The sequence below is a fragment of the Archocentrus centrarchus genome, chromosome 14 (genome assembly GCF_007364275.1).
Source record: "Archocentrus centrarchus isolate MPI-CPG fArcCen1 chromosome 14, fArcCen1, whole genome shotgun sequence".
Classification (NCBI taxonomy): Eukaryota; Metazoa; Chordata; class Actinopteri; order Cichliformes; family Cichlidae; genus Archocentrus; species Archocentrus centrarchus.
In genome coordinates this window covers 36,823,680-36,840,096 of record NC_044359.1, presented here as the reverse complement: position 1 = coordinate 36,840,096, position 16,417 = coordinate 36,823,680, and the positions used below count along the sequence as shown (strand labels likewise).

At 42.1% G+C, this 16,417-nt stretch overlaps 1 protein-coding gene across 2 annotated transcripts; it reads right to left on the bottom strand.

Annotated features, from left to right (window-relative positions):
* Positions 1 to 1,142: 1,142 nt before the first annotated feature.
* vps26bl (vacuolar protein sorting 26 homolog B, like) lies at positions 1,143 to 14,214 on the bottom strand. 2 transcript variants are annotated; one of them, XM_030746792.1, is made up of 6 exons: positions 13,834 to 14,214; positions 8,986 to 9,142; positions 7,362 to 7,526; positions 7,093 to 7,268; positions 6,936 to 6,997; positions 1,143 to 2,915 (listed from the first exon to the last, which is right to left on the bottom strand). In XM_030746792.1, exons 1-6 carry the CDS (start codon positions 14,054 to 14,056, stop codon positions 2,880 to 2,882), a joined length of 819 nt encoding a protein of 272 aa, XP_030602652.1. In that variant the 5' UTR covers positions 14,057 to 14,214; the 3' UTR covers positions 1,143 to 2,879. The 2 variants fall into 2 exon arrangements, with proteins under 2 accessions (XP_030602652.1, XP_030602651.1); XM_030746791.1 differs by lacking the exon at positions 1,143 to 2,915 and adding an exon at positions 4,150 to 4,794 and having other exon boundaries at positions 6,855 to 6,997; positions 13,834 to 14,202.
* Positions 14,215 to 16,417: the final 2,203 nt, after the last annotated feature.

Here is a 16,417-nt window from a genome sequence, read left to right as displayed (position 1 = left end):
ATACGAGGAAATGAGTTTTCCCTCCATCTGCCTCCAATACTGCTTAACTGAATCTATTCCTACTTATATTCAAAACTGGCAGTCATTTGTCTCAAGTACATGACTTAGAAATCTCATAATATTCATCTATTCTTGTTCCATTATTCAATAGGAGTAATAATCCTGCCTGTGGAACACAAGCGATTTCACACGAAGCTTTCTGTGACCGTCAGACATCAGGACCTGTCCTCTGTATTCACTCAGGAACGTTTCCTTAGCAGCAAGCTTTTCTTTTACACACCGCTCATTCCTTCTGCTCATGAAGGTGCATTCATCACATAATACCTCCATCACAGATCACTCCTGGGAAAGCCACTCTGCTGCCAGTTTCATTCGACATGACGATTGGGTCATTTTACAGTTTGAGTTGTGTGAACGGTGCAGAAAAGCTCCAGAAGTGACACATTACTGCTTTATTTTATGAAGCACAAACAATCCTGCAGTCTTCAGAGAGCTGCTCATGTCTGCAGTTAAAGAGGCGCAGCAGTGAAAAACATAATGCTCACTGCAGGTTAGCGCTCACCCTTTAATTCAGGATAACATCAGCCTTCATACTTTTTTCATAAAGAGAAATTCTGATTTGAGGGTTTCTGCGCTGTTTGAAACTGAATGCAAGATCTTTTTTTTTTTAATAACTCTTTCATGCCCACGTTTAGAAACTGTAGAGTTACAGAACCAGCAGATTAAATGAGGCCTGTGTTTATTAAGTAGACATCCGTGTCTCATCGTTTTCATTTCCCAGCATCGTCCTTTACCAGGACCCGAACCCAGACCGGCAGCAAAACTCACCATCATATAACATTCACTCTGCTTTGGTGAGAGGACTGAATTTTAAAAACCATTTCATCACCTGCGTACAGAAAATCAGACCCAAACCTGATCCAAACCTGCCCCCTACTGACGACACTGCTCACACACAGTGAGAAGCGTACCGGGGAGCTTCCTTTCAGCTTCAATAACCCTCCCAGGACTTAAGGAGCTGCTTCATGTACGCACAGCAGAAATATCACAGTCCAGTATTTTAGTATTTTGAGAGTCCCAGAAAGAGAACTGTCAAAAACACACATACACACAACTGCAATGAACACAGGAGGCATGTTTCTCAGATATTTATTCCCTTTGATTTCAAAGAAAAACTGGAATATAAAATGATTAAAATCAACATTTATAGACAGGAAGATAAAATATGACAGGAATATAAACAGGTGGGGGCTGCATTTATTTTGTACATTTCATTGTTCCTTCCTGTTTTACTGGCTCACTGTTGCTGGTGTGTACCAGTACTGATAGAAAGCAGAATCACAGGCAGGTAACAAAAAGCACGAGCTCTCAGACTGCTGTGAGACTCTTGACTGCGAGGCAGAGAACTACTGCAGAGGGCCTGAAAATGATCAGGGTCAAAGGTGAGGGGAAGGTTTTTTTGTTCATGCTGGCCTCCTGCTCCTTCTCATAGACACGAAGAGTGCTCAGTTTACCCCTGGATTTATTCCTTTTCTTCAGCACTCATTATGTCTTTGTGTTTGCTGTGAGTAAAAAAAAAAACGCATTCTGCCATACGCAGAGGATAACATTCATGTTACCATATTACCAGAGTTTCACCAATTCCCACCAGCACTCCTGATGTATGATTTGGGCTTGTTTTTCCCTATTAAACTGAAATAAATGTGAATTAAAACATTTCCTGTTGGCTCAAATCAGCACAGCTCAGCCTGAGTCTCAATAAGCAGCCGTCTTCGTGGTAGCAGTCATGCCACCAAAGCAAAACAGCAACAAAGTTACAAACTTTTCCTTACTGCCTGGGAAACTATGAAACATACACACTCAAAAACACAGTGATCCATCTGGGAAAGCTGCGCAGCAAAAGCTCGTTAAGCAAAATATTGAAGGACAGGAAGATCCAGGGGTTCACTTTGAATGCTCCACACTTTGCACTCTTTAGTGTGCTCTCACACAGTTCAGAAAAGGAAAACAAGGACGTCATTAATCACACTCCCTGACCTGCAGTAAAAAAGCAAAAATCTCATCTTATTTATTTAGAAACTGTTGTGGGAATCTTCATTTTCACTGTTTTTGTTAAGCGCTCTAAACCTGCTTTCATACTAAACCCATATTTTTCCTTCATGAACAGACCGTGAATAACCTGAGGAGCAGTCTGAGTGGGGAAAAAAGGACACAGCAACTCACCGCGGCAACTGTTATTGCACTGAAACATTTTGGCACCAAACCCTTACAGGCACAAATCTAGCTAACGAAACAAAGCAGTCTCAGCAGCCCATATTGTGTTAACAGGCATCTATGTCACTAAACACTAAATACTGTCTTTATTAGATCTGAAGTGATGCCGGGGGAAAATGGAGTCAGACTTTCCCCTCATGGGTCCAGTGAGTCTGTAAACAGCACTGAGAGCAGGAAAAAAGCACATAGTGCAAATAGCAGAGTGATGTTTCAAACTATTAGTGACTGGCAGCTGTAACTAAGATGGAAGGGAAACCCTGCAGCGCTGACAAGGAGCACACACTGAGCTATACACTACTGAGGCATCAAACATGTTCAATGCTGGCTTAATAAAATGGATTTGGGTTACAAATGAAGCCATGCCTGTTTCTGGAATGTATGAACATCTATCTTCCTTTTCTTGTACTGCTGTTTGGTTATCCTCGAGTCATATCAGTGACGTAAAATTAAGATGGAAATGAAAAGTTTTTCTTTCAGCAGAGGGCATGGCAGAAAAAAAACCAACTTAGTTCATATTAGAAGTTCACATTCCTGTGAGGACACATAGAAACATGCTGTCACATTAATTGTTTAGTCACTCATAAACATTTTGAATGACTGCCGCATCAATTTTCCAGCAAAGTAAGTAGTTTAAAGCAGAGGTCCCCAACCCCCGGGCCGTGGACCGGTACCGGGCCGTGGGACATTTGGTACCGGGCCGCACATAAAGAATAAATAACTTAAATTATTTCCGTTTTACTTGTTATCTGCGCCTAAACTATATTTTATTTTGAAAAATGGGCGGATTCGCTCCGTTACTTCCCTCCATGACTTCCTCTTGACGTGTCAAGACGTTTCTGCTCACATGATACGTCACCGCTAAAATTAAACCCAGAAGCTTCAGGCCTGTCTAACGAAATCGGTTGGTTGACCTACATAACGCTTCTTTAAATTTTTGAGTGCTCAACAAGAGTAGAAAAGCGCTATGTAAGAACTAGTCCATTTACCATTTTTATTTATCAACACCGGGGATAGCAGTGAGGTAGACCCAGCCATCAAACTGACTCTCCAGCGCTTGACACCGCGGCTCTGCAGCCACGCTCCATGTGAAATCGGCCGAACCCAGTCAAACCAGAAGCCAGCAAAAATGAGTATCAGAGAAACAAGCTCAGGGGGCTTACACTGATTCAGTGTTATGGTGAGTTGTATTTTTCATGCGCTTTATACAGTAAAAATCACCTAAGTCGAAGTCGCACAAATCGGGTTTTCGCTCTAGTTGGATGGCATCTGCAGGTCCTGATTTTTTCCTAACATTAATTCCAATAAAATCATCACATAAATCCGTCGGATATTCACCTACCTCGGATGAAAAATCTGGTCCCATTGTAATAAATTTCCAGTTAAATGTGATCGCATAAACTGGATGAGTTTAGCGCTAAAACCCTCCTCAGCTCCTGTCCGCCCACTTCCATGCATCGGCTCGTTCATGCACAACTACACACACACTAACAACGCCTGGAAATTGTTTTAGTGTTTATATCAGTTCATTTCACCGGGGACAATCGTGGCAAGTGTAAGCTACAAACTTGCACTTACGAGTAAAATTTCAGATTATAAAATTTGCAGAAGCAAATTCATAGATGAAGCAGAAGCCATTGCACTGGGCCATTTGAATCCGACTGAGGTGATTTCTACTGTATTTGTTTTTGCGGTGTATCTTATTTTGAAGGCATGTTTTACCATGGCTCTAACAGCTGACCAGGGAGCGCTGTGGGCAGAGAGCCTGTTATTCATGTTGAGGCGGGATGTTACGAGAACGCTGCTGATAGAGTTGCATACGAATACAAAGTGGATTCCCGTTTTTTATTATTATACGTAGAAAATATCACACTTGGTTATGGTCGTATCATTTATTTTGACGTATTTATTCGCCACACCTTAAAAGCCGGTCCGTGGAAATATTTTCTAACACTAAACCGGTCCGCGGCTCAAAAAAGGTTGGGGACCACTGGTTTAAAGGAAAGGTGGTGAGATACACCCCGAGATGGCTCTGTGCCACATGGACATCCTCACACACACACACACACACACACACGCAAATGATATTTAAGTGCATCTAAAGGGTGAGGCTCACCCCAGTGAGCTGTACAATAAATGCTAAAGCATCAATTAAGCACTTACAAGCCAATTTTGTGCAGTTTTGAGAGACAGAGAAGTTAGCTGACACCATCCAGTCAGTCTTAGTGTGGTAAACTCCACCCAGCTGAGAGTGTTCCCTTCACACTGTGACAAACGCTGCAGTGCGCTCCACCTCGATGCAAACGAGTGATTTTCACATTCAGAGTTCAGACCGACGTCTGTGCGCTGTCTCTGCTCGGTGCTCACTGCAGTGCGTGCTGGGTTTTAGCTGGCGTCTTCCTCGGTGTTCTGGCTGTAGGACTTCTCTGGGTTGGAGCCACCTTCAAAGCGCTGGGAGGCAATGGCAGCTTGATGAGACATGCTCTTCCTCACGATGTCGCCTTTCCTCCACAAAGTGATCTCCTGAAATAATTGACACAAGATTAACAACATACAACGTGGTGTGAGGGAACGTGCTGATGGTAAACTCTCATATCTACAGTTAATTAACTGTAGAATATCCTCATATTGCCAGCAGAATTACAAACTTTCCTATTTGGACTGCCTGCTGTCATGTTCAGCACTTCTCCCACATGTTTAACCCTCTTCAGTGCCTCTCTGTGTACACACTGCGGTGTGCAGCACTGATGAAAAAACACTGACACCCAATCTGCCTTGTTTTCCAGCTAGACCCCCGGGACCATGGTTGGACAGAAGCCCACTCCTTGGGCCAGATGTACTAAATTGTGCTGACTGCTGACTGAGACTGTGTGTATTTAGAAATGGAGAAAAGTGCATCTACATTCTTTAATCAGATTTATAAATCTGTGCAAACAGTCCTTTTTTAAATACACCTCAGTCGTTATGAACATTTATGAACAAGCCTCATTTCCACACTCCTATTTCACCATGAATGGATGCAGACATCTCTTTAATTCACTGTTTGCTTATTAAATTGCTGTTATCTCCTTAACGTATTAGACACAGCAACTGAGACAACAACAAAGAGACGGTGCGGTCTCCCTGGAAAAGTGCAGAAAAGCAAATGTGGGTTTGCCAGACTCAGTTCTAAAATCATAAACAAACAAAGAGGAAAAAAGGACCTTACAAAGATTTTTTTAAGTAATAATACACAGACCAAGCGTAACATCAAGACCACCTGTCTAATATTGTGTAGGTCCTCCTTTTGCTGCTCCACTAGACCTAGAAGGGGTGGTGGGCCCCCACGGATCGGACTTGTTTGTCCAGGACATTCCACAGATGCTCCTTTTGATTGAGCTCTGGGGACTTTGGAGGCCGAGTCAGCACCTCAAACTCATTGCTGTGCTCCTCAAACGGTTCCTGAACCATTTTAGCTTCATGGCAGGGAGCATTATCCTGCTGAAAGAGGCCACAGCCATCAGGGAATACTGTTTTCCACGAAAGGGTGTACACAGTCTGCAACAACAGTTGCCACAGTGCATCCAGGTGCTCCCCAGGTAAGCAACGTACACACACCTGGCCATTCATGTGATGTAATAAAAAAAAATAATTCATCAGACTAGGCCACCAATTCTGATGCTCACGTGCCCATTGTTGGTGCTTTTGGGCACCCTGACTGCTCTGCAGCCACACACAACACACTGTGATGCTCTGTGTATCCTGACACCTTTCTATCAGAACCAGCACCAACTTTTTCAGCAGTTCGAGCTGCAGCTCAGCTGTTGGACCAACAGGCCAGCCTTCACTCCCCACATGTATCAGTGAGCCTTGATAGATACTGACCACTGCAGACTGGGAACACCCCACAAGAGCTGCAGTTTTAGAGATGCTCTGAACCAAAACTGCCATCATAACTTGGTCCTTGTCAAACTCACTCAGATCCTCACGCTGCCCATTTTTCCTGCTTCTAACATCAACTTTGAGGACAAAATAATTCCATTTAAATGCTCCAAAAGGCACCAGCAGCACAATCACTGCAGAGAGATCCAGTTCAGAGATTAGCTTAGCAGACAGCTCCATGTGAGTCAAAGCAGCCATGCCCCTGACATTAAGCCTTACCTGTATCCAGTTATGAAGGGGGAAACTATCCAGAGGCCGAAAGCGTTTTTAGAGTCAGACTATAATCAGCTTTTTAATGATCAGCAAAACCGAACAATGGAAAGTTATTTTAACATGGGAGTTTATGGGGATGGATTTTTCACGTGGTTGGGCTTACCTGTGACCCTCACTGACATCACCAAAGCTCCTCCAGAGACACAAACTCACTTTACATCTGAGTTTCTCCCCCTTCCTCCCATCTTCCTGGAATAAACCGTGTCCTCACTGTGTCTACCCCACTCTGAATGTGGTCATATTCCTAGTCACTATGACTAAACAAAAAGTGAAACTCCAAGAAAGACACAACACTCCAAACTGCATTAATCACCACCAGCTGGAACATCATTAACAGTCAATCATTTGTGTGAGTGAGCAGATCAACTACAGATCTACTGTCTGTGCACCTGCTGTTTGAAATAGCGTCTTTCCTCTTCATCTATGAGTACCAGATTGAGGTAGTACCGCACAGAGAACTTCTTGTTAATGTCCCTCATTGTGGGCGTCAACTCGTAGCCTGCCAGAAACAGCCTGATGGGGATGGACTCGCCTGCAGCACGAGACAAAAGCAGGTTTAGTTCGCAACAAACAAATTCTACTGCAGCGAGAAGCAGAACCACAGGCTGTAGAAAGCCTCATAATCACCTCTGACAGGTGCACCATCCATTATTTCATACTTGGCTATGGTGTCATTCTCATGGTAAACGTTGGGGCCTGTTCCAGTTGTCTCCCGCTTGATTATGTCAATCTCCATATGTTTGATCTTAATCCTCACTAGCAGGAAGTATATCTTCCCTACTATCACATCTTTTAGGTGATACCTACAAGCAGATGACACGATCTGTTAATATTCTCTCTTGCTTTAAGGATATAAACATGCAACGTTATGATCTAATAGGATTTTAAAACCATACTTGGACTTATTGTACTCAAACTCTATGTGCAGACAGTCCTCAATGCCCACTTCCATCTTGATGGAGGAGTTCATCTCAGGGTAGGTGCTGAGCGTGTGAACCACAATGTCGAGCTCTTTGCTGATGTCGTTGAGTCTCCGGCCAACTGTCGCCCTGAGGAAGTAGCTGGAAGCAAACGCGAGAACATGTGGCTACAAAAGAAGACTTAACAGCCAGCATGCAACATGTGAGGTGGCACTACCCAGTACACAGGTTTTCATCATTGTGTGCCCCCCCCCCCCTTTAAGACACACCGTGGTAGGATGGTCAGCCTCCTGTCAGCATGCAGCAATGTTTACAAGAACGTGCCAATTTTATAAATCAAGGCAAATTAAGGTAGCAATTTATGTGCATTTTGCCAGCATTTCTTTTAAGTTATTCTTTACTCTGTGTCACTTTATAAAAACAAACTGAGGGAGGACAAGCAGCTGAAAAGATGCTTTTCTTTACATCTCACCTTGTTGAACGGATAACACTCTTTTTGGCTGTTTCCCAAAAAAAGAGAAGGTTCTGAGAGTGATTACAGTAACGAAAAGAAAAAATATTTTCTTTCTCTCCATCTGTGTTCACTGTCTCAGTTGTGTTGCTTCCTCTCTGTAGGCTGCTGTGTGTGGGGGTTTTAACCAGTCTTGAAAACATCACATGCAAACTCAAAAGAAGCCATTTTAAGACCACGAGTGCACACTGCCCCTCGATTTCTGTCAGACGCACCTACTCATCACATCTGGTTTCAAAACAGCAAAACAGTGGCGCTGATAAGCTCAACTTAAGACTTAAACTGGGGCTTCACAGTGACTGCAGGCATCTTTTATATACACTGTGGATTCACAGTCCCCTCCCTACAGCTGATCTTGAAATGAGTCTTGAACTCTGGGAAGTGCTGATGTGTGCTTGTAGTTGTTGATTTCTGAACTTCTTCTCTGCAGTGGATGCAAACATGTGCGTTCCTTTCAGAGGCGGCCCGTGCTGGTTTGACACAGCCTCCCGTGTAACATTTCAAGTGTTTTTAAGAGTTTTTTCTAGATTGCTTGACCTTTCTATCTTAAATTAATGGACAATTGTTTCTGTTTTTGCTTTCATATGTGTCAAAACCTTTGCCTAGTATATATCTGAGGACTCACTTATCTGTACAATATAACACTTCCATGCTAATCTGATGTAATATCCAAAATCAGAGGGTTTCTGTACCTTTACTTTGTAACCCCTGAAAATAACTGATGAGCTCGTGTGCCCTTCAGATTGACTCTCACTAGTCTGAAAAACTATGATTTTTTAAGTCTTTCAGAGTTGGCAGTGCAACACCTCTTCAGCCTGTGTTAGTGTTAGCACAGAGTCACCTCAGTGAGCTGTGTTGTTACAGTTGTGAAACACATCTTTGCTTTCATGCTAACAGAAACTTCTGGCTCTCTCACTCCCTTCTGTAAAATATGACATAGGAGATGCATAGCTTAGCACATACAAATGAAAGACAGGGCAACACCCAGACTGCACAAAGGTTATGAAATGTTCACTTTACAACAAGCTATCAAAAACATGGAACAAGCCACTGACTGAGTGCACTTACAGAGAACGGGGCAGAACTTACCGTAACTTGACATTCTGACCAGTGTACGATTCGTAGGGTTTCTCCACATGTGTGAACTCAAAGTCAAACGTCTGGGACTGCGTGAGCTCCCCGGGTCGAGCCAAGTCTTTCACCAGAGACACAAACTCGTGGTGGTTTCCTCTGTCATAGTACATCTCTGGAAAACACACATTAATACCATCATACATCACTTGCTGCAGAAGTCCGATGACTTTAAACTCTTTCACCTGAGGCACTGCTAAGATAATCGTGTACTGACTGTGCTCTTACTACACCAACATGTCTGCAGCAGCCAGACTAACTAGTTCAGCTTCATCATCTTTTGTTTTTTTCTTTTGAAAAGGTTCCCACTTCTCAGGATCCCAGTCTGCCCTGCCACGCTGCAGCAAAAGTACTACTTCTTCTTATTTGGGAACAAACAGAACAGAAACAGAAAGGGGGAAAGGAGAGCTGCACAACTGGCAACAACGTGACAACATGCACTCATGCATCAAATGCCTGGAAAGGAAACAATAAGAGGAACTCCCCACTGTTGTTACAAATTAGTTTAACTGTGCAGACATTACAAAATAAATAAACAGATTCTAAAAGGATGCAAACAAGGTGAACCTGTACTACATACAAGTTTACCTTTTAAGGAGAGTAAGTGCTGCAGGTTTGAAACCCAAAATGTTTTCTTGTTCTTTATTGTTACAGTAGTTCAGCTGCTTAACAGTGGATGGCCTCATTTGTCATATTTAATCTTTCAGAATGTGTCCAAAGTTTCCAACAGGTGACAGGTCTGTACTGCAGGCAGGCCAATTTAGCACCCAGTAATGCAGGTGGGATCTGTGGGATGTGGTTTGGAATTAGCAACCCTCCCAAAAAAAAGACATCATCTGTACGTACCGTTAAATCACGAAGTACCTGTGATTAACCACATTTTTTGGAAAGCTGAATACAGTTACATTAGCCACACCCAGGCCTGATCACTGCCAGACCTGCTGAATCAAGAAATCACTTCAACAGAACCTGTCTGACAAAGTGAAGTAGGCTGAAGTAGAACTCAAAAAGCAACACATCATGGCACAATCGTATTTACTCAGGTTATCTTTGTCTGATATTAAAATTTGTTTAATGATCTAAAACATTTAAGTGCCACAAATATGCAAAAAAAAACAAGAAATCAGGAAGGGGGCAAATACTTTTTCATGGCACTGTAAAAAAGGCCGTTAGCTCTCTGCATGGAGTACAAAGTATGTAATTTCCTTGCTGAGTTCAACAAAATAGATGGCTGTATCACAGAAAATGAAATACTTAATTAAAAGTTTTGGTATAATTACCTATATTCAGAATGCCTTTGCTCATAGCAAAGCTGCTTCTAAACTAGAACACAGACTTTAACTGGTAAGTCTACAGTTTCAACACTGAGGAATCCAATGTGTCAACAAAAATGAGGTCAAACAAACTATAACACACATAAACATACTAACACAGAGAGACGGACGAGCGTTCACACGGTCTCACTTTCGACAGTGTACGTGGCTCTGGGAAGGTCACCACTCTGCAGTGATGCTGCACAAGTCAGAAAAGTTCTCTGCAGGAACATCTGAACAGTCAGATTCCTCTTGGCCCAAACAAGAGAACAATCATAATCATACTGCAGTCATAGTTTGATATGACGCTAAACATGGTCTGACCGATTTATTGGCAGGATGGTATTATCCGATGATATTAGCTATTTGCCGATCTATCTGTATTGGAATTTATGATGGCAGATAAATGGATATTAAAGAGTAAAGAGGAGATGAGAGAAACACTCTTCAACCAAGCTTTGAGTGTTGCATAGTTTGTCTACCAGATGGCTCTCCGCAACGTCCCTGCTGGCAACACGTGTTTGGAGTGCCACAAACACAACAACCAGCTTGGGCAGAGTGTAAACAAGTAAATATGTAACTATACACAAGAAATGTCAGGGAAATCATCCAATATTGGATTTATCAGAAAATTTGATTTTTTTAAATCACCAAATATCAATATTGGTCAGGCTCTAGTATAAGAATTATCCCCATACTTGCTCAATTAAGAAAAAAAGCATTAAAATAAATTATCAGTGAATTCCTCAATAAATATATATATATTTTAAAAAGCATGTTTCAGTGCATTACGGTTGCTTTGAGTTAATTTGTAACGACTGGCCTTGAAAACGTAGGTTTAGCAGCATCGATAAAAACATTCAGTACATTCCAAAAGTACCTCCTGTCTCCTTTTCCTGACAGCACTGATGTTTTCATCAATGTCAAAGGAAGGAGGGGAGGAGAAATCATAAGGACTTAGGAAAGGAGAAGAGGGAGAGCCATCTTACAATAGTACTACAACTACAATGTGCAGAAGACGGAATACAAAAAAACCCATCTTACTTCAGCACAATGTGTTCTTCCTGTTGTTATAGGTCATATAAACAGGAAAAAACAGTGAAAAATATTCCTTCATTACAAAGGTCAGAATTTTAAAGAAGGAGCATATAGGGTGAGATTTACTGAAGGTCTGCAGCAGCATAAAGACTTCTTTAAAAAGCTACTCTTGGGATTTATTAAAGAGGGGAGGTTGGTTCTGTGACTGAAAGCTGTAGATGGGGTATTTTTTTTTGCAGCTGGTCTTATGGCATATGTATTTGGAGGAGTTTCCATTTCAGGAGGAGAATATTTAAATGAATCATGCAAAATGGATTTAACATTGATGGCATGCAATTTACTGCAAATTGCACTAAACCTAACGCCAAAAAAAAGCATGCATTGTGCCTGTTGTGGTTGTGATAGATGCTTCTCAGAGTTTCTTTATTTGGAATGAGAGGAGGACAACAAATGTGCAACTGGCACACTGGGTGAAAGGCTCAACGCCGCGAGCGCAGGGCCAAAACTCAGGCTCTGTCCTAAACTCCTCACTCCGTCCTCCTGCTGAATGTTTATAGCTCAGTCCCACTGAGCCTTTTTACAGGCTCCCATCCATGATACCTGTTTGTGTATTATGAGACATTGTATGGGGGAAAGAGTACTTTAATTTGCCATGTATTGTTGTACTTTCATATATTTTGATGGGAAGTATGTCTTATTGGGTATATTGGATAAAATATACCATATGTTAGTGATAGTGTTATAAAACTGCACTTTAGTGTTCTGGGGTTAATGAAACCATGTTAGTGTTTTAGAATAATGCCTGAATGTTACAATATGTGACTCCCACCCATGTGGTACAGAAACATTTTCATTAACACAGTGACTGCTCAGGATCAGACAGTAAATAATGTTCTTCTAGACACTGTAAAAAAAAACCTGCTACACAGAGATTTCAGGTTTATATGGTGGATAGTTTGTAATAACGCAGCTCTCCTCTGGATAAATCCTCAGCACCTCATGCACAGTGCCCAGCAATAAGAGTTATCCCAAAAACATACTGATTCTCCTTCAGCCTCCTCTCATTTATCTGAATTGCCTCACTGTTTAGCAGGCCTACATCACTCTCTCCCTCCAGCTCTTGGTAGCATGCTGATTATTCATGAAGTGAACTGGCTGGGTCCTTGTATATAAATTACAGCACACTGGTAGTAGACCATCCTCAGACTGCAGCATCACAGTAATTTGCCCCACTTAGTAAATCTTTAACATAGCCAAAAAAATTAAATGCATCTCATTTTTTTATATGTTCCTGCTGCAGGGATGGTCCAGTGTAACTCATTTCCTGCTCCTTCTTTTACATGAACAAAGTAAAATCCATCCCGGCTGACCCAAAGTAAAAAATTCATTTTTGACAATCCTTAAGACTGAAATACAACTCATATTTTAAAAAATCTACCTTCTTCATGCACGACCACAACTTAACAAAAAAGCAGGTTTTCGAACAACATTTTAACTGTAGTTTAAGAGCCTGTTGTTGACAATAAAAAAAACATTTTAGCGGGTTATGGCATGGAATGGAAAAGGCACTCATATTTAACATTCACATGATGAGCTTTGCCATTTTTTTTTTAATCGTCATGAATGGCCGGATGGTCCATCCCAGTGCATCCTGTACTAAAGGAGGTAAGAAAGGAAGCGCTGAGGCTCCTTTCCAAGGCATTTGTAAAGCTTTTATTATGACCGCCACACAGATACTTCCGGGTCACGTCACTCAGGAACCGTCCGAAGCAAAATGGACTAATGAAACGTATCCACTGGTTTTCGGGTTCCTTTTCCAATGCTCATTCCAAAATTGTTTTGGAAATCGGATCCCAAAATTCCAGCTAAAGTAAAAACATCATGAAAACATAATGAATCTGACAATGTGCAGAACATCAGGCCCGCACTTTTATCTGAAGCTGTTCAGGTCACTGAGGGGTCATAAAGTTTACCACCCTTTTAACCACCTGGACACAACAACACAGTCCGCCTCTAGCTGGCGGGCTGCCATCTTTGTTTAACACATATCATCAGTAATATCTGAATTCTTACCCATACATCGTAAACTAGGCACCGAAACTGTGACTTCTTAACAAAAAGAGTCGGTTAAATGTGACAGAAGACGTTTAAAACAGGGGCCAAAGGTCACCGAGACGGCGCTCCAATGGCTGATGAGTCAGCTGACGTAGCTCGCGCCCACATCTGTCACGAGACCCCGAGACTCCAAATAGACACTTGTTACTGGAGTACAGCCGCGCGCTGCGGCCCGGGGGGCTTTACCCGCGTCACTCCTCACTTTTTACACACTAAAGCAGTAACACACAGCACTCTGAGTGTCGTCAGTACACGTAGCTAGCTACACAACATCTCCCGTCACACTTTGGCTACTTCTGCCGGGGGCTGAGTGCGGAATTAAGGCCTAGCAGCTGCTCACCTATCTGACCGATAAACTCGATCTTGATGCCGTTGTGCTCCAGCCTCTTTCCAGGGTATTTGAGCGTAACGTTGACTTTTCCCGACACCGTCTCCCCGTCGTAGAAAAGAAAATATTTGTCCTTTCTGCCGTCTTCGCTTCTGTGCTCAGCTTTTTTCCTCGTTTCGCCATCATTCAGAACTATGTCTATGTCCGCACTCTGACCAAACCCAAAGAAGCTCATCGCTGCTGGTTAGTGACCGGGCCCCGCTGGAAACGCGCCTCTTTCCTGTGAAAAACACCGCAGTTTGTTCTCGTTTTGCCGCGAGGTGTCCAGCGCGAGCTGCTTCCCAGATTATTGAATATTTTGAGTTACAACCGCTTGACTGCGCATGCGTCTACAGTCACGTGAAGGAAATCTGTATTCATCGCGTAAGTTTGTTTCGGTTCTTTTTTCATTAATTTTTTGACATAAACTGTACTCTCAGCGCTAAACTGAACGGAAACGGCAGCAAACCGCTGAACGCGAACATTTTAGACATGCTAACTCCTCCCTTCGCCGTGTTTCTGCACTTTTTAGGCGCAGTATCAACAGGCGGAAGAAGCCACAACTCCTGGCCTCACGATTGGCCAGGCCCTGAGTACAGCCTTACAGGCGTTGATCTCTCACTTAAAACACGTTATGACCTTAATGTGATTGATTGAGCCAGGCCTTCTTTCCCAGATTATTTTATTTGAAGAATTGATAGAGGCCAGAAGTGGGGAAAAATGAGTTGAAATTAGACAAAGGTAGCGTTAATATGAAAGTAGATGGATAATTATCTCATGGAGATTTATACTTATACTGAGACCTCTTCTGTTCATTTGCAGGCTATGTTCCCCTTCTTTTACTAAAATAGAAGAAAATGTCAAAGGTCTCAGCACGCATCAAAGTAGGTCCTGTGGCTGCAGAGCAAACAGAAATCATCACTGCCTGTCTGACAGGTGGGATGAGGCGTTGGTGCTGATACGCTGTATTTGGTGTTCTTGTCTGTTTCAGAAGTCTTGTGGTTTGTTCAGATGGAACTTTACAAACCTAAATTGTGCTGAAATGTTCTGTTCTTTAGAGAAAAGAGGCTTTCTCCTGGCAGACATGGCTGTTCAGTCTTTTTCTGATTGTGCTGCGGTGAGCTTTAACACACTGAATTTACTGAGGCATCCACTCCTGGTTTGATTGGAAACTGCCTTGAATGTTTTCCACTTGTGAATAATATTCAATGATGGACTTCAGATTATTTGGAAATGTCCTTATAAGCCTTCCCAGATTGGTGGGCTGCTGCTGCTGCTTCTGTAAGATCACTGCTGATGTCTTTCGTCCTGTTAGGCTGAGGCTCTCACTACTCAGTATGAATGCAGCTGGATGCTGGTCTTATTGCTGTTTTTACATGTTAGTACATTTATATCTTAGTTATTTTGTTTTTACCTGCAGAAATGACAAAGAATCTTGAATTAACACACCTGAATGCTGCAGACCGACAAACTTCTGTTGTTATAGAGGTGCTCACACTGGCTGATAAATAAATCAAGATTATCTGGACTTTCCTGCTACTTAACCTTTTTAATTCCATGTAGTTAGTTTTTCACAGATTGCTTCTCGGCCTAAGTTTTGTTAAATAAATAATGACGTGCTGTACTGTGTCATGAGTTGTAGGTAATCTGAAATTGTATTTACTAAATTTTGTGACCTGTTAAGGAGCAGATTATTTTTTATTATGTCCTGATATGTAAAACCTTTGAAATGAAAGAGTGTGTGTGGGTCTGTGCTTCTCTCTTCTAATGTGGATGAGATTATAATCGTATAGACTTTAAACGAGTCTGATGTAACAGGTTCTGTTACAGTGTAGAAATAACTTGTTTTGTCCTCAGTGTGGTGTATGTAGGTTTACGTGGTCATGACTTCCATCTTTTAACTTGAAATAAAAAAAAAGTCTAAACATCCAAATGATTGTTCTCTTAACAGATTCACATTTTAAAGAAGGAACCTGAAAGATAACCGCCCCCCCCCCCCCCCCCCGCCCCCCCCAGCCTGAATGAAACTTTAACAGGTACAGGGCTTAGAGAAATTTTATAGGGTAATATCTACTCTTACAAGCTTAGGTACATATAATTAAGTTATAATTAAGTTTTTAATCTTATCTGCTTTTGATTGATAATGAAAACTTAAAGCTTGACTGCATGCTGTACCAGGTTTAAGCACTAGAGGTCAGGAGCGCACCATTTTTAACATCCTCATACAAGCTAAGTTCACTGTGGAGTCTGGAGTGAGTACAGTAACCAGAAATGCATGAACAGTAATGTTTTGCAGTCTGTTTAAATTGTGGCTTCATTCGGTCTTTCCGATGACTGAAACAATAATGAAATTTAGGACCCAGTTCTGTGATGGCACTGCTGGCCACTAGAGGGCAGAGTTTAATCACAGCAGGAGCCGGATCAGCCCGAGTGCCCTCTTCGGTTTAAGAAGGTTTTTGTATTTAAGCTCCTGATGTTTTGTGCCATTATTCAGCATTTTAAAAATGTTCATGTCAAAAATAAATCCTCTCCCGCATCACAAGCATGTCATAACTTT

Excerpts from the sequence above, each read along its gene's own strand:
- vps26bl (XM_030746791.1), bottom strand. The coding sequence starts at position 14,056 with ATGAGCTTCTTTGGGTTTGGTCAGAGTGCGGACATAGACATAGTTCTG. Across the intron at positions 7,527-8,985 it reads GGTCAGAATGTCAAGTTACG|CTACTTCCTCAGGGCGACAG; the intron begins GTAAGTTCTGCC and ends GTTTGCTTCCAG. Across the intron at positions 7,269-7,361 it reads TTTGAGTACAATAAGTCCAA|GTATCACCTAAAAGATGTGA; the intron begins GTATGGTTTTAA and ends ATCTGCTTGTAG.